This window comes from Alexandromys fortis, unplaced genomic scaffold (genome assembly GCF_014885135.2).
Source record: "Alexandromys fortis isolate MF-2015 unplaced genomic scaffold, M_Fortis_MF-2015_v1.1 scaffold_163, whole genome shotgun sequence".
In the NCBI taxonomy this organism is placed as follows: Eukaryota; Metazoa; Chordata; class Mammalia; order Rodentia; family Cricetidae; genus Alexandromys; species Alexandromys fortis.
Genome location: NW_026068085.1, coordinates 1323618 through 1342052, shown reverse-complemented (window position 1 = coordinate 1342052; position 18435 = coordinate 1323618). Strand labels below are relative to the sequence as shown.

Below are 18435 nucleotides of genomic sequence, written 5' to 3'. Positions count from 1 at the left end.
ATCCCCAGATACATCCGAGACCATGAAGTCAATGATTGTAGCCCTCCAAAGACTGTGTGCAAATAGTAAATGGGTGTGTGTCACAGGGTGGTGTGCAGGGAAGGGATGAGAGTATGATCACATCCACTGATCCCCACATTTTCACTCTTTTCCAGAACAAGCTCCTGGCATAGAAAAAGGCGAGAAGGAAGGCTGCAGTGTGGTTGAAGACATCTTTAAGGTTCTGTACCATTGTCACCTGTCTCCACAAACATTTGGTCATGTTTTTGTGAGCTACATGGAAGACGAACAGCTCTGGGACTTTTTGTGCAGCGTTCCAGGTATGAGAAACTTACCATTTATAATATAAATGCTTTATTAATACTTACATTGTTTTTAAACTTGTTTTCAAAGTTTGATAGATAGAAATTTTTCTGACTCTTGTTTGTATGTTCCATGCATCTTTTAATTGTAAGGGCTTCTGTTTGGAACCACTAAGCACTTATCTCCTGTCAAATGTGATGTACATGGGATGAAGTGAAGAGAGGTGAAGGTGACATTATTGAATGAAGGTTCTCTTTTCTAATTTAAGCATTTGTCCTATTATAATACTTAAGTTGTATTTAGCATTCATTATGTTTTGCTTTTAGCATATAAGATATCAATAATCTATAATAAGTATTTTGTGATACTTTGGTCCCTGTATTAAATAAACTGATTGTCCTGACTTGGCATAAACTAGAGGCATTTGGGGGGAGAGAACCCTCTGTTGGGAAAATTCCTCCTGTAGGCAAGTTTGAAAGCTTTTCTTTTTTTTTGATTGAAAATAGATTTTTATGTAATACATTCCTATCAGTTTCCCCACCCCAGATCCTCCCTACCTCCCCACCCTTACAGCTCTATTCCTTCTTTCTCTCTTTAAAAAACAAACAGGCAAAAAGCAAACAGACCAGAACAAAACAAATAGAGAAAAGGAAAGGAAAAACAAACAAAAAGCATGAGAAGCACACGTACACTCTGAGACATATTCCTGCACACACACACAATATGCACATGTACACACTGAGACACATTCCTGCATATATACACACACATACACAATATGCACATGTACACACATAGGAAACCCATAAAACACAGAATCAGAAACCATAATATATAAACAAAATATCTGTAGGGTAAAAGAAAATGCTTAGACAAACCATTACAAGCAATATGTCTCTCAAAATACCATTGAGTTTGTAATGAGTTGAGCCTGCCCTTGAGTGTGTATTGTATACTCAAAGAAACTCCACTGGAAAAAACTAAGTTTTTCTTTGTGAGCAGTTGTCAGGTGAGGATAGCTTCTGGGTTAGGGAAGGGAGATCATGTCCACTTCTCTCTGTTAGCACTGTGGCCCCATCTGTCTTGAAAGGCAGACCCTGTGCATGGTGCCACTGTCTGTGGGTTCACGTGTGCATCAGTCCTGCTGTGTTGGGAAGGCATTGTTTCCTTGGTGTCCTCCATCCCCACTGGCTCTTACAGTCTTTCTTTCTCAGTCCTGAGGACATGGGTTTGATGAAGATGTACCAGTTAGGACTGAGTGTTTCAAGGTTGTCACTCTAGCACATCTTCTGGATGTGGGCCTCTGTATTTGTTCCCATCTACTGCAGGAAGATGCTGCTCTAATGATGGCCGAGCAAGACATTGGTCTGTGAGTGTAGCAGAGTGCCATTATAGTGCTACATTTCCTTTCTAGTTTCAGCTTAGGGCTACCTGAGCATTTTCGGGTATGGGCTCCATCTCATAGAGTGAACCTTAAATATAGGGCATTTTCTTGATTAATGATTGATGTAGAAGGGCCCAGTTCATGGTGGTGAGAACCACTTGAGGACAAGTGGTCCTGCTTGTGTAAGAGAGCAGGTGAGCAAGATGGAAGAGAAGCCAGGAAGCATGCTTCTCAAAGTTTTTGCTTCAGTTCTCACCTCTGGGTTCCTGCCATGCTCCAGTGACTGTCTTGACTTTCTCAGGGGAGAATAGTCCTCAAAAGTGTAAGATGAAATACATACTCTACCTAAGTTGTTTTTGATCACAGTGTTTTATCACAGCAATAGAGAGCTAACTAGGAAACTAATAGACAGGACTATCTGTCATCTTTAGATAACAGGCATTTGTTATTATGAAAGTAGTGCATTTCTATTCAGAGTTAGCATTCCTTTGTCAAAAATATAATTAAAGAATTGATATTGTGTTATGTGCTTGTGTATGCTTAGGTGTGTGTTCGTGCATATATGTAACAGTGTGTGTATGTGTGAGTTCATGCATATATGCCACTGTGTGTATATGTATGTTTGTGCATATGTAAATGCCATTGTGTGTGCATGCATATACGTGACACCATGTGTATATATGTGTATACTATTGTGCATGTTTGTGTGCAAGAATATATCCCACAGTGTGTTGTGCATGCATATATGCCACAGTGCATGTGTATTTATGCCATGGTTTATGCATGTGTGCATGTGTGTGTATATTCCACAGTGTGTGTGCGCATACATATATGCCATAGTGTGTGTATGTGTACATTTATGTCATAGTGTATGTGCATGCATATGTGCTACTGTGTGTGTGTGTGTGTGTGTGTGTGTGTGTGTGTGTGTGTTGGTCAGAGAATATCTTTTGAGGGTTGATTTTTCTCATTCATTGTTTTAAGACAGTCTTCCTTGTTTTCTGCTGCAATGCCACATTCTGCAGCCTATTTCCCCCTCAAGCTTGCAGATTATTCTTCCTGTCTCTGCCTCTCAGAATTCCAGACATGTGTTCCCATGTTATGGTTTTATGTGGCTTCTGAAGATTGAAGAAACAATATCTTCCCTGTCATACTTTCATGGTTAGCATTTTTACCCTGCAATGATAATAATATACATTTCCACCTGTGTCCTGCCTTGCTTCAGCAAAACAAAATGTTAAAGTCAGGACGCTGTACATCTGAGGTATTCATGGAGGGCCTACCTTTAGGCCAGGTAATTTTACTCTTTGTGTCCCACTTTTAAACTCCATAGTTATTATCTTGAGGAGAAAGGGATGAGAACTTCGAGACCATTGTCTTTTTCTCCCATTGCTTTTCCACATCATTTATGTTTCTTTTTCAGCTTGTGCGTGTTCTTATACACGGCTTTGATATTATTGCCACTGCTTCTGTGTGAAGTATCTGAACAGCTCAGAGTCATGGTGTCCCTGAACTTCCTGGATGCTCTGACTGTTCCACATATTACTTCAGTCTCACTTTACTATTCTGAAGTTATTAGTTTTCATCTTCTCTGGTTATTATCATTATGACAGTGCTCTAGGTAACTTCATATAATGTTTCAAAAAACAGGATCTATTATGTGAAGATTCTGTGACAATTACCCTTTTTATTACAGTCTTATCTCTTAGTTTTCTTGTCTTTTCTCACTGCTTTCTATTTCTTCAAAGGAGAGGCAGATTTCTTAGTACAAAACTAATGCAGGACTGCTTGACTTCCAATTTAGTCCTTAAGAAACAGAAATTAAATAACCTGTAAAGCTTACCATCCCCTGCTGTTTTAGCATTTTTTAAAATTCTCTCAGAAGATTATAATCAGTTATCCTCATACTTCAAACACTTCTTTTTCTTCAAGTGTTAAATGCTTGAACCATTATTCATGACATGAAACCTTGGTGGCATGGAGTGATAAGGTTTACTTAACATGCTCTTCAAATTCGTGCAAATAAGTGTGTGCTTTGCTTTTCATTTGTGTGTTCTTCACACACACACACACACACACACACGTGCGGAGCTCATAGGGTTTGTATCTTTGTCATTTCTTCCCAGCAGTCTCAGAAGTTTTTTGTGCTTCTGGTTGGGAATCACACTTATTTATTTCATGCCATGAAGATAATATTCAAGTTCATGACAACGTGGTCTTGTTTCTAAGACTTCTGTTTAAATTGAAAATATAGCATATTTGAAAGTAATATATTCATTTTCTTCAGGAATGTGCCTCTCTGAGGTTGCCTATGCTCCAGTTAAGAGTCTTATTATACCCAGGTAAAGACAGGTATTACTAAGTGGACTCAGTGAATTGTAGAAAGAAAGAAAGAAAGAAAGAAAGAAAGAAAGAAAGAAAGAAAGAAAGAAAGAAAGAAAGAGCATGAAGTTGGCAGAAAAAAAATTGTGTTTGAAAGGATAGGGGAGAACTGAGGGAAGGTAATGGGGAATGGATTTGATGAAACCACATTATATGCATTTGTGACATTCTCAAATAATAAAAAGGAAATACAGCTGTGATGTGGGATTCCCCTCTCTATGCTGTGAATGTGTTTTATTATCATTGGTTAATAAAGAAGCTGCTTTGGGCCTATGGCTGCACAAAATAGGTGGGACAAGGTGGGAATTCCATGTAGAGATAGAGGAGAAAAGAAGGCAGACTCAGAGAGCCATGTAGCTGCCGAAGGAGACAGATGCCAAACTGAACTTTACCCAGTAAGCCACAGCCTTGTGGAAATGCACAGAATAGAAATGGGTTAATTTAAGATGTAAGAGTTAGCTAGAAATATGCATAAGCTATTGGCCATGCAGTGTTGTAATTAATATAGTTTCTGTGTGATTATTTTGTGTCTGGGTGGCAGAAACAAACGAACAGCCTTTGTCTACACAAATGAAACATAACATGACCTTACTACCTACTCTAGGTCCCTACTTCCACAAGTATAATTTACCTACCTACATCAACTTAATAGTACCTTATTTTTTAAATCTTCATTGTATGTTTTTTCTTCTGATAAGGCTATAAAGGACTTCAACATAGCTCACTCAGACAGACCATAGTCATTCTTACTTCAAGGCTGACAAAGGAGTGCTGGCATCTCTGTGACCCTGTTGGTGTTGAAGGGATATTTCCCCACAGGGGCCATGCTGATCTAAGAGTCTCATGCTGCCACCGGGGACCATGGTGACATCCAGCTCGGAATGCTACTGAGGGTCATTTCTGGGTCCATGGCCTTGCTACAGCTGCATTCTGTGTCAGTGGTTCCTGATGCCACCCAGGGACATGCAGAGAAACCCTGTCTTGAAAAAAAAAACAAAAAAGAAAGAAAGAAGGAAGGAAGGAAGGAAGGAAGGAAGGAAGGAAGGAAGGAAGGAAGGAAGAAAGAAAAGAGCTCTTTAGAATGCACATACAGGCTAACTCTTTCTTCTTACTAAAGTTGGTTTGCAGTTGCCTGCCTTTTTATCCCACATAGTGACTTTCTGATATTTTCTTTATGATCTAACAAAGAAACCTTGCCTGAAGATCAGAGTGCAAGGCTAGCTACCCTTGTCAGCCATACAGACCAGGCAGTGTAGCACACACCTTTAATCCCAGCAACCACACTAGTCAGCCATACACACTGGGCAGTGATGGTACATGCCTTTAATCCCAGCACTAAAGAAGAAGATAAGGTAGAATGAGATGGGAACTCGCTCTCTTTTTAGTCTGAAGATTTTGTAGAGGTAAGAGCTCTCTACTGGTTTGCTGCTTTGCTTCTCTGATCTTTTAGCTTGAACCCCAATATCTGTCTCTGGGTTTTTATTAGTCCCGCTACATTTTCTTCTCTCAGCATATAAGTAGCTGCAGCCTGCTGCTATGTTATAGTCTTTCAGAATTTTAGGGCTATTTCTCTTCAACATCATACCCATTTATCTGAGCATCATCTTTGGACATCTGTGGCATGTCTCTGGTGGTACTGTATCTTTAGAAACAGTAAAAGCCACTTGTGTGTGCTTGTGAGATAGTCTAAGGAGCTTTATCGGATTCATCTTCTCTTCCAGTTACGGAATTAAAGGGCATGGTAAATCTGCAGTTCCCTAGGTTGCAGGAGGGAAATCTCAACCAGTGGAAATAGAACTGCCATTGAAGAAAGGCAGGCAATACACAACATGTAGAAGACCCATGAGAAAAAGACCCTCTGCCAAACATAGGTGGCACTCAGGAAGCCAAAAGCTCCAGCCTCTTCTTAGGGACTGGGGTTTTCAAAAGTTTTCCTCACCTAACATAGGGTTGCTCAGCTGAAGACAGCTAGGGTGGTTGATTGGCCCAGAACCATGGTGTGATATGTCCTGATTCAGTCTTGAACTCCTTGAGTGGGCCCATCGGCCATCAGCAAAGGGCTTGCTGCCAGACTTTTGTCTTAAGTCAAGAGGTTGAGGAAGATTTACACCTTTGTTATTTGCCATATTTGTTTCCTACCCGTGGTCCCTCTCAATATCTGTCTTCCTACCAGAAAGTCTATCTGACGACTCCGAGTCTCTCACTACGTGTGCTTGGGTGTAAATAGGTAAGTATTATGTATGTATGTACGTATACATATATATGCATGTATGTATATTGTTATGTAGACATTTTTGTGCACACATGTACAGAGGCCACTCATGGATGTTCAGTGCCCTCTTTGGTAAACCTGGAGCTCATTGCTTTCCTGACTAGGTGACCAGCAAACTCCACTGGTGCTCCTGTCTCAGTGTCCCCCCTGCCCAGGACAAAGAGGGACACATAGCCACTTCATGACTTTGCACATGGTTTCTGGGGCTCTGAACTGAGGACCTCATGGTTTTACAACAAGCATTATTGCTCGCTGATCTATCATTCTTACTCCCAAATCCTTTATTTAAGTACAATGAAATCTACTGATCTTAGGCGAAGGGTTCAGTAATTTTGGTCAATGTAGAAACTGTGTCAGCTGCACAGGAGAGACGCCATGTTCAAGTCCTTTCACATGCATGTGCCCTTCACATTGATCTCTGTATTCAGGAAGTAGCTCTGGGTGACACTTAGATACTGAGAGACATGGTTGGCTTTGTGTCGTGGGGGTCACTTCCAACAGTTTCAGAAATTTGCACAAGTTGAAATCTGTGCATTCATTTGTGCCTGTTTCTTTTGGCTATATTATGTTCTGTTGACTGTTTATTTCTGTTTATTGCTGCTACGTGTTCCGTGAGAATCTTCCCTGGATGGACACCTGTGTTACTTTCAGTGTAGGGCCCGTGAATAAAGCATTATGTGAGCATGTGCCCCTTGGGTAATGTTCTGAAGTGTAAATGGTGGATTATATGATTGTCAGTGTTTGACACTCTGAGGGATTGCTAATTTGCGTTAGAAGAATCATAGCTTTTCACGTTCCCACAGATATGTAACCATTACATTCACATCCATGGCAGTACTTAGAATTACCTGTTTTTTAATTTAAATTAAAGGAATACATAGCATCATGTAATTTATTTACTTTTGCCCATTATTAATGATATAATAGTGTTCTGTTATTAAGGTACATTAAAAATTATTCTGTAAAATATTTATTCAAAAAATTTTCAGTTTACTTCATTTATTTATTTTGTTGGGTGGGATGCTTCAAAGAGCTTGTTATATATCCTGTCCATAAGTTATTTGTCTGGTACTTGTTTTGATTTTTTTCTAATATATGAAAAGGTTATTTTTCATTTCTTTTCTCTTTTTCTCTAATATCTTTAATTATTTATTTTTTTCTTTTTTAGACTACAATTGTTGTATAAAATAATGAGTTTTGTTGTGGCATGTTCATAATTACCTGTTATGTGTTTTTATTATTTTTATCTTTCGATTCCTATTTCTCGTCTACTATTTCAGTTTCTTAAAAATCTTTTGCTGGAGAGATGTAGAGTGTATCCTGTATATTGTATGATGTATACTGCGTACTGTATACTGTATGATGTATATTGTGTGATGTATCCTGTATCCTACATACTGATCCCTGTATACTATATTCTGTATACTGTACAATGGATACCAGGTACTATATGATACATCCTGTATACTGTATACTGATTTCGGTATACTGTATGTAATACTGAATATTGAATATTGTATAGTACATGAAGAATACAGTATAATGGATACTGGGTATTATATGATGTATACTATATACTGATTCCTGTATACTATATAATGGATCCTGGATCCTAAATACTATATGATGTATAGTATACTATATACTATATTTGCCTAGCTACTTATTATTCATCATATTATCTGATTTCCTACTTTAAAAAACTGCAAGTCTCATTATATACAGATTTACATGTACAATTTCTTTCATCCAAAGTTTTGAAACACCCATGAAACTTTAATTTTCTAAGTAAAAAAAAGTGTTAATAGTATTTTGATGAATTTTCACTAATATTGTTACTTTTGACTCCCTAGTTACTTGAATATTAAAGGGAAACTTTGTTTTCAATGGCACCTGATTTGCAAATTTCTTAATTTCAGTCTCTTTTAGTGGTATATATTCATTGCACAAAGTACTGTGTTTCAAAAGGAAATTTCTCGCTATTTATAATTTGGAGTTCTTTGTTCTTAATATGAGCCCTCTGCCAACATATAGTTAGGAAAGCCTTTTCCCATAGAATGTCTGTTTAGACCAATGCCTTTACCTAGAAATGCGTTCAAATGTACTGAGCATTGCTTTTATAAAGCTAAACTAGGCTGTTCTTGATTATATAGAATATCTTTCTTGAAGGTAGCTTGAAAACCTATTACTTACTCTTATTCTTTGAAATTATAGAAAATTTTTAAGTAATAATTTCTTTTCTGCTCTATCAGGTCTGAAATGAACAAATTCTACGATTATTCCTATAATTATTGAAAGGCACTTATCATCTTAACAGCATATCACTAAGAATAAGCTCTGGGTTTGTCCCTCCGAGAAGCTCTTCTCCCACCATTCAGCTTTCCTCAGAGACCTCCCTGGTGTTGTGCTGGGAAGGAAAGTGTGGCTACAGGGTGAAATATTTGTTATTTTCTTCTTAAATGTCTTAATAAAGTCATCAAAACCAAAAACACTGTGAATACCTCTTCTCTCAGTGTTTGTAAAACAAAAGACTCTTCCTGTATTAAATAGTTTTACATGTTGGCATTGATTTGAAGTATAAAATTAGTTGATGATAAATTCTTTAAATTATAGAATACAACCCAAGTTTTATGTCTCTTTGCCTTTGTGTCAGCTCCTTTAATACTAAGTTTAATATTAAGGTGGAAAATCAAATTAGAAGTCATCATTGAGTGATACTTTTGTTGCTTTCCCCTTCTATGTTGACTAGATAGAATTAACACATGGTCCTGTAGCAACTGGAGTTGGGACTATTCTGTGTTTTCTACTCTATGTCTCCTAGGAGTTTAAGTACTTACTTTAACTTCTTGTTTTACATTTTATTTATTGAGTGTGCATGCATGTGTGTGTGTGTGTGCGCGCGCGCGTGCATGTGTGCGTGTGACTCATGTGGAGGTCGGAGGAGGATGTTCTCTGCTTGCATCATGTAGGTTCCAGGTACTGACAGCTAGTACTGGACCATCTTGCCACAGTCCCTTTTTGAGACAAGTTCTGTCTCTATAGCCCTGGCTGGTCTAGAAAACTCTGTGTAAACCAGGTTGTCCTAAACTTCCAACAGTCTCCCCACCTCAGACTTCCTAGGGCTAGAGTTGCAGGCATGCATTGGATAGGGAGAGCATGCCTGTCCTTGGTCACCATGTTACATACCTTAGGTTCCATTGACAGGAAGAGTTGATCAAGTCAGGATAAGATGTTAAGAGCCATTACCTGATGTCTGGCATCTGTTCATTGATCTGACAAAGGGTGGCTGGAGGGGCAAAGGGTCTGGAGGGCCCAAGACTGAGGTGGTGGAGACTGCTTAAGCCTCTCTGTAGCTCTGAGCTCAAGATGCCTCAGAGCCTCGTAATGAATAATAGCGATTCTGAGACTAACACTGCAGTAAAACCCCTCTAAGGTATTAATAATGTCAGCTAATACTTACACAGCAATCAGCACTCTTTCAGATGTGTCAAATACATCAATTATTAGAGAGATGCTTTCTCTGCCATTTTCAATACATGAAACTTTATTTATAAAAAGAAAACATCTTTTAAATAAGACGAAAGAACTTCCTAGAATTTTCAAAAAACCTCAATTTCCCCTTAGATCTAGAGTATAACCAATATGCATATTAGTTATTGATATGAAAAAATAGCTTCACCATGCCATCTAGTTAATTTGAGTTTTAAACAAAAATAAATGAACAAACAGAAAAGCATATAGTTTTACCCGAACCGTTTCTATAAAGAACAACATTTTGATTTCCTGAGGTGACACTATTTTACAAATTAAATTATTGGTTTTGATATTGCCAAGATCTTTCTTACTATGGTGGTTTAATGATAAGCCCTTATTAAATAAATTAGTCATTTGAAAAATGTTTTTGAGGAATTCCATGTTAAAGGAGCTTAAATGTTTTTCCTTATTGATTTAAATAACAGCCTTCTTATTTTGTAGTCATTAAAAATCAAACAAGCAAAGCAGACTTTTTTATCACACTTATTATATAAATGCTACCCATCTTGGGTAATCTCATATAATTAAAAAGAATACAGGAAGGCAGGTTATAAGCATGGAAAGGAGAAGATAAAGTAAAACGAGGAATGGAAGAAGCATTCCTTGAGACCCTCGATAACTACGTCTACCATTGCACCGTGCATCTTCTTATTGATTCTGTGTGCACGCATGGGTATTCTTAAATAAAGAAGGTGCACCTTGCTCTCCCTAACCTGCTTTATCTTTTAGCTGTGTACTAGTAGGCTTTATTGTGAAGATGAATATCTGAGAGCTAATTGGGCGTTTAGATGGTGTCTCGCATTTCTTTAGGTTCTTATAGTCTTCGTTTCTTAGGATTTCACAGAAAAGCCTAAGTGTGTCATTATTTAACTAAAATGTTAAAGCTGTTTTGATGTTGATTGTGGAGACTTTTTCTCTAGTGCTGGGGGTGTAGTGTTGAAGCTCAGGGCCTTCAGGTGCAAGCACGGTGCAGCAAAGCTGCACCAGCAGCATAGGGATCTCAGTGTTGCTGAGAAGTGGTTCTCGGTAAAGGTTATACAGTTGCCACCCCACCACCAGAGTCCAAAGTCGGCGGTCAGTCCTGCTGCTTACCATGGTCTTAATTGGCATTCTTTCATTACCAGGTAGGGAAAACCTCTATTTCAAATGGTTTTTGAGCTGATTCTCAATTTATATGATGTAATTTATATGATATAATTAAATTCGGCTCTCCTATACATTTATACAGGGTAACTGTGAGATCCCAGATGAACAAGACACGGCTTACAGCCAGGCTTTGTTAACCATAATATGCTCCTTGTCTTTTCAGTCTCAGTGTGCACAGAGTCGCAGCCAGAAGTCATCCACTGTCTGAGACTGGCGCTGATGGACGCTGTCAAGGACACTGTGCAGCAGGTAATATCCGTGCTGAGGTATGGGAGAAACCATGAGACAGACCTGAACAAGCCCCGCGTTCCCGATCATCTGCTTCAGAGCCTTCCACGAGAATGGGGTTATATTCCAAGAGAGTCCAGAAGGAAAGAACCAAGTAAAGGTGAGCACATTAGTTCCCTGAGAAAGTGTCCCCTAAAGAAACAGACTCTCGGGTTATTCAGTTATATAAAATTCTAAAAATTATAAGATCAATGAATGCCATTTATTTTCATTTCAACAACTATGGGGGGGGCTTCATTCTCCTTTCACTCTAAGCCACACAGGCAATGCAGCTAGGAGTGAAAATGACCATATTCATCTTATTTTATTAGTACTTCATAAAGTTTTGAAATTTGTTTTATTTCTTTACTTTATTTTTGAGATTATAATTTGATCATCACTTCTCTTCCTTCTCTTTCCTCTCTCCAAACTCCTCTCCACTATTCTTCAAATTCATGGTTTCTTTCTCTTCTTTTACTAATTGTTATTGCATGCATAAATTTATGCTGATACATATATATTCCTGACTGCTAAGTCTGTAGAGTGCTACCTGTATGTATGGTCTCAGCGCTGACCATTTGGCACAGGACAATCAATTGGTGTGCTCTTTCCTGGGGAAGACCTCTCCTACCTCCTCTTCACTGCCTTTCAGCGCTCGGGAATTTTAATCTTTTATTTTTGCCTTAGCATTAGCAGAAGTCGCATGACCTTTCCCTACTTTAAATCTAGATAATGATCTGTGTACCCTCATGATCACACTTTTATTGTCTGTTTTGTTTATTGTCTTTACCCTGCAACCACATTTCACTTTCTTTCCCCTTAATGCAGCTTCTAGGCATCAACTAGCACTTCATCTGCTAGTTGTAAATAGTTCTGATAGGATGCTCTTCCCCAGACCTGAGGTTTTGTACTGAATCTATCGGTCTTGTTTTGAGTAATTCGTCTACCAAGTGTATTTGAGTCATCATGTATCTCCACATTCTCCTTTTATATTATTTATCTGTGTGAATCTTCTCTTTTCTAAAGTAAATTATCGTTTTGTATTCATTTTTAAAGAAGAATATGTTTTGACTCCAAAGAAACCCTTCCCACAATAAAACATTCCAGCTGGAAATCATAGAAGGGAGCTACAAGGTCCAGCCTTTCCTTCACTCTTCTCCATGGAGAGCAGAGAGAGTGTCGCTCTTGTTCACCAGACTTCTATTACAAACTCAAGTCAGTTGTCTATGAGGGAACTTTCTAGTAAGGCTTCAAATTTGTTCATGTCCTATCAAACTGCCTTTGGATCTAATCAAGATACTTAATTTAAATTGGAAAATATTTTTTCCTTTTCTAAGCCTTGTCCATTGTTTGCAGGTCTTTTTCCTTCTGGCTGTTACCTTCACTTTTAGGGATTCAGGAAGCTTTAACATTATTAGCTTGCTACACCACTTGATTGACCTTTTGGCTCAATTGTCCTATTGCAAATATTTTCTTTTCTAAAAGCATATTGGAACGTCTCCAGACTATCTGAAAGAACTTATAAGTCACAGACGTGCTCTCTTTATATGTACCAGTTGCTGGGTCTTCCTTACTAATTAGTATTTTTCATATTATTATAAGTTGGTGTAGGGTTGCATTCTATAGACAGTCAGTCATAAAGAGGAGTCAGAGAAACTATAGACCATTGTGTACATTCTAAATGTGAATGACAATGGAGAATCCCTTATTCTTGCTCTGAGTTCTGAAACTCTTTAGGAACCATCAAATCAGGACTTCTTGGACCCTCTTTTCCTTTTTCACTCTTTATTTATTATTATTATGGTTTTTGTGGTTTTCATTGCCTTCATTCAACTTCAGTCCAAAAATATTAATATATACTTTGGTTCTTTCAAGAAAGAGAATCTACATTCACATAATTTTATTACAATGCCTTGTTAAAATTATTCTTTTTAATTTATTGTTAATCCATTCTTGTTCTTAATTTATACATTAAGATTATTTTTACAGATATGTATAAGACAAAACTAGATATGAGGGTTTGGCCGTCTACATGTTTAGACATTCACTAGAGGTCTTGAAGTGCATCCTCCTTAGATAAGGACACTACTAAGGCCAGACAATATGTACGTGTTGAGCACTCAGTCATCCATGGACTCAGGGGACAATTATGTGTTTAAGATCACAGATACATGTACTCTAGCCCTCTGGTACGAGGACACTTGTATAAAGACATGGGTGCAAACACCCATAACATACATGTTAAAGAACTTAAGCGTCTATAAAGCTCTCCATGAAGATTGCCACAGTGAGGGTTGAGGGTAGAGTGGGAGATGGGTAGGAGACATGCTTCCTTCTTTAGCTTCCTGCTGCTAACAAGATTTAGTCTCTCAAACGATACATGATCTTATGCTGTGCTTTAACACTGGGAACACAGCACAGAGTACATGGAACCAAAGCGGGCACGCTCTCATGTATTCCATTGCGTATGAACACTTTCTCGTTCCTGCCACAAAGGGAAATAATAATTTGATCAGATTTAGAAAGAAAAAGTGTCGAAAAAACACCTGAATATGAGCTCCTGTATATTTTTATTGAATGTGAATTCCTTATGAGCTTTGTGTCATGGTATATTAACTCTCAGTCTCAAGTTGTCTTGATTAGCAAAAGATTTCAAAAACTAAACATGTAACACATGAAGACAAACTCTGTAACTGTCCAGTGTGGAAGTCTAATGAGATATGATCATGGTTTTTATAACTTTGTCTAAACAATGACAAATGCTTACAGAGGCCTGAAGAGGAGAGTTGTAAAATAATCTCACACTAGCTCAGAACTGAGTATAATAATGGGTTTTTTGTTTAGGGGTAGATTCACAGATAACACAGACAGGGAACAGCAACCAAATCCAAAAGCCAGGAGAGAGAGAGCAAGCACATGCTTTATGTCAGCATTTATAGTATAAGAGGCCACTGCCAAGTGGGCTGGTATCTTAAAGGCTACTGGCTGAAGGAATTCCTACAGCCTTTTTAAGCATATAGTTATAACTTGTTAAAAGATAAGGAGACAGAACCAATTCGAACATCCTTAGCTGTGTGCACAGCAGAGCACAGAGTCACTGCAGAGACAAACTAAAGTGCATTCCCATTTCTTCTTCATCAACAAATGATATGACATAGAAATGAACACCACAAAATGTTACACAAGGCATGCAATTAAAAACAGATTGTTCTCACACATAGCTCAGCTTCTTGGTATGTGCTCCATTGTGTTTAAGAGCAAGTATGTAAGAAACTGGTTTGATTTTATTTCTTTGACAGCAGTTGAGTAAAATATCTATTTGAGATGTTGTTTTATCAGTAGTAAATTAGTATTTTTAATGAAAAGAATACTTTATGGAAAAGATTTTTGTTGGAGCATTGGCTTCGACTGAACCAATGGATTCTGGAGCAAGCAGAAAGTGCTTCCAGGTATTGCAACCCTGGAGGAAGGCCAAGACTAAAAGTTCTGGAATCATCTAAAGGAATGAGCTTCAGGCTAAGGATACAGTTCAAGAGCGCTTGTTTAGTATTCACTAATCCTAGATTTGATCCCCAGTGCTCATAAAACCAGGCTTGCTGTAGAACGCTAGCAGAAGGATCCAAAGTTTGATGTCACCCTTGGCCATATAAAGAGTTTGTACTCAGACTGGGATCCATGGGAGCCTTTCTCAAAATGAAAGAAAATCGGTTAACATAAAATCAAATAAAGAGTAGTTTTTAGTTTCGGACAAATATGCTCCCGGAGAATAGAGGTATTTTTGATTGTCACACCTGAAATGGGATGCTATTGGCATTTAGTTAGTGGAAACCATAAATGCTCCAGAAATTTACCCAGGTACAGAACAGCTTTCCACAACAAAGAATTACCCAGCTTCCAGAGGCCCGTGGTGGGAAACTGAGAAAGTCTACTTTAGAGACAGCATTAATACATCCTTCAAAGAAACAGCAGGAAGCAAATGGCATCATGTAGAGTCATCAGATGAGAGGCCAGGGACACCATCAAGCAACTACCACATTCAGGAGGTGTTAGAAGAACAAAGAGCTAGCACGAAACACAAACACACAACCCTGTTTACTTGTGTATCCAATGAGTAGTCATTGAACAGCTCTGGCTTACTGGTGTCAGGGCTACAGTACAGCCTCGTTGAGCTCACATTCTATGAATGGAGACAGATAATGAGGCATTGATTGATGTAACTGTTGAATGATGAAGGATACTGCAGCAAAGGCCACAAACACAGGTTTCCCCTGGAAGAAAGAGATGGGTTTGAGATGGGAAAAGCACGGTGAGGCTGCTTTAGCTGGGGTGGCTACAGAAACACTCTGAGGAGGTGACGTGTCTGGGAATAATGAAAGATGAGGAGCCAGTCAGTCCTGAGAAGACCTCAAGGGATAAGAAGAAAGCATTTAAAGGGACTCAGCGGTGTCAGAGGTCGTGGGGAACTTTGCTTAGTTAGCGGTGTCCCCAGTACTTCAAAGCTTAAATCTTAAAAAATAAACATATAAATTATAATTCTAAGTTTTCTAATTTTCATCTATAGAAGGAAAATCTTGCCAGAAATTTGGAGAGTTTTGAGTAGTAGTGCAGGAGTTCCTGGTAGAGTTTTCCTGGAGAGCATTAAGCACTTGTACGTCTTACTAATTTTCTCCACAAAAGTTCGACATCCCCACACAGCAAACGCACGATGTGATGGCATGAGAATGCTAACAGTAATCATACCTTTTCTACCTTCTCTCCCCAGGCTTCCCACGGCTTGCTGCTCAGGCAGTGTCTGTGGTAATCAGCAAGTTACCTACGGTGATTGCATGCTTGCCTCCCACAATTAAATACTTCTTTTTTCTGTCTGAGAGGAAAATGTCAAAAAACTTGGCTGAATTGAAGAAAGCTGGCCTGCTTGTCTGGAACTTGATTGTAATTATATGTCGGATATTTGAGGATGGGAACACCGTGGAACGTTTAACAGGTGCCTTCCTTGACAGACGGAGTAAAGAGAAAGCAGCCTTCATCTCTGTGTGTTTGGAAAGTATTTTAGGAGAAAGAAGCCCTTGTCAACTGACCCAGAAGGTCATACTGAGTATTGAGCGGCAAAACCCCAACTGGATGGAGCATCAGCTTCTGAGAGCAAAGACACTGAGCATCAACTGGTAAGGCCACACTTGTTTCTTACTCACCTGAGTCAAATGAATTCTCCGTATCAAAGTCACCAATACATAACAGCAACAAAATTATGTCAGATAGGCAGCAATGGTCATTTGGCAAAAATAATAGGGCCTTTGAGGAACCCAGAAAAAGATAAGTACCCCCACTAAACCCTGGTCTGTTAGATGTTCCTTGTAAAATCTGAACCCCATTGATATGCAGGAATACTATCCTGGTTTAGGTTCTATCTTAAGGTTTCTGATTAAAAGGGTACAGCTCAACCAAGGAGAATTTAGTTTCACTCCTTTTCAGTGTGCAACTGGGTATCTAATGCCTAGCCTGAGGCATTTTGTAAATGGAGTGGGTACAGATTGAATTAAGAAAGAATTAATGGATATAAAAGGCTTTTTATTGCTTTCTGTGTACCTGATTGTCAAAAAGGTACACATTTTTCATCTGGTAATGTAAGAATCCCAGAGGGCAACTGGGGCATATCACTCACAGGCTATAAACACACCCAGCTGTTTCAGGATGGAAATGTCAGCTTTCTCCTGGTTTGTCACCAGCAGCTAAGTGATTTGTGGTACTGCAAAAACTTTTAAGGGTCCCTGATGAATTCAAATATGTATGTAGAGTTCTTCTGTGTTGAGGTTAGTCTGTAGGTATAAAAACTTCATGATATTGATAAAGGTTCAGGTGGTCTATACATTATCAAGTTCATTGCTTGAACGGCCACACACCCTGCCCCCATCCACCCCTAGTTATTAAAGGTCTATCCATGTGGCTAGCAGACACTACTGTAACTTTCTACCAGAGATGACTAAAGGTCACCTGAAATATGATGACTTTTATTGGCAAATAGCAGTGATGAAGAGCTCAGGCTTGAGAATCAGACGAGGAAAGAGGCATTCCTTGTAAGTGGGTCACTTTTTGCCTCTCTTAGAACTTCACTTTAAGGATGATGCCGGTCTGGCGGAACTGTTTTGAAAACTGAAATAACAAAAATTTCAACATCCACTTGAGATCAAGTAAGCAACTTTTACCCATAAACTCTGTTGGAGGACATTGTGTGCTGTCAGATGTGGTGGTATGCACACAGGAGCAGAGACAGGCTCTACCTAGAGAAGTCCTCTCCCCAAAGAGTCAGGGGCCAAAATACCCTGCACTCACAGATTAGCAGAATGGTAGCCTGGACATTTCTCTGGTCCTTGTTAGTAAATGAGATTTCATATTATCCTTCGTGTTGAGTACTTAGTAGCCTGGTTTCCCTGATCTAGTCATATAGAAAACTAGATTATCACTTTGGTGTAGAAATAGGAGCGGCGGGGCTGTGTCCCCAGCACCCTGGCCGCCTGCTAGCTTATGCCCCGAAATAACAACACACAAATTGTATTCTTTTAAACACTGCTTGCCCATTATATCTAGCCTCGGCTAACTCTCACACCTGGACTAGCCCATTTCTAATAACGTGTGTAAGCACCCCAAGGTGCGCTTACCAGGAAGATTCTAGCCTACGTCCATCCTGAGTCAGAGCTTCATCGTGTGTGGCTCTGAAAGCAGAGCTATCAGGAGAGCGGAGCATGGCGTCTCTGCTCCAGAGAGCAGAGCTGTCGGGTCTGAGCTCACTTCCTCTTCCTCCCAGCATTCCATTCTGTTTACTCCTCCCATCTTCCTCCTGTTTACTCCTCCCACCTATGTTTTAACCTATCAGGGCAAGCAGTTTGTTTATTTAATTAACCAATGAAATCAAGAGATTGATATATGACACTCCCACATCACTTCCCCTTTTTCTGTTTAAACAAAAAAAAAAAGAAGGCTTTAACTTTAACGGAGCAAAATTACATATAACAAAACAGTTGTCAAGTAAAAATTACAATAATCTATATCATAACTAAGGAAAACTATAACTATAACTAACTATTCTTAACTCCATCAAAGACTCCAGAAAGATACAATATTACCTAAGCAAACAAGAAAAAAGCAACTT

At 38.8% G+C, this 18435-nt stretch overlaps 1 protein-coding gene across 5 annotated transcripts in view; it reads left to right on the top strand.

Moving 5' to 3' along the window:
- Kiaa0825 (KIAA0825 ortholog) overlaps positions 1 to 18435 on the top strand; it is a 414990-nt gene that overhangs the window by 173938 nt on the left and 222617 nt on the right. For all 5 annotated transcript variants that reach the window (XR_007588753.1, XM_050122178.1, XM_050122180.1 and 2 more), the window contains exons 15-17: positions 156 to 320; positions 11185 to 11409; positions 16051 to 16453. Coding sequence is in view for 4 of the 5 variants with exons in the window: in XM_050122178.1 (XP_049978135.1) it covers positions 156 to 320; positions 11185 to 11409; positions 16051 to 16453 (793 nt within the window). In the remaining variant the exon portion in view is untranslated. The remainder of the gene's footprint in view (positions 1 to 155; positions 321 to 11184; positions 11410 to 16050; positions 16454 to 18435) is intronic.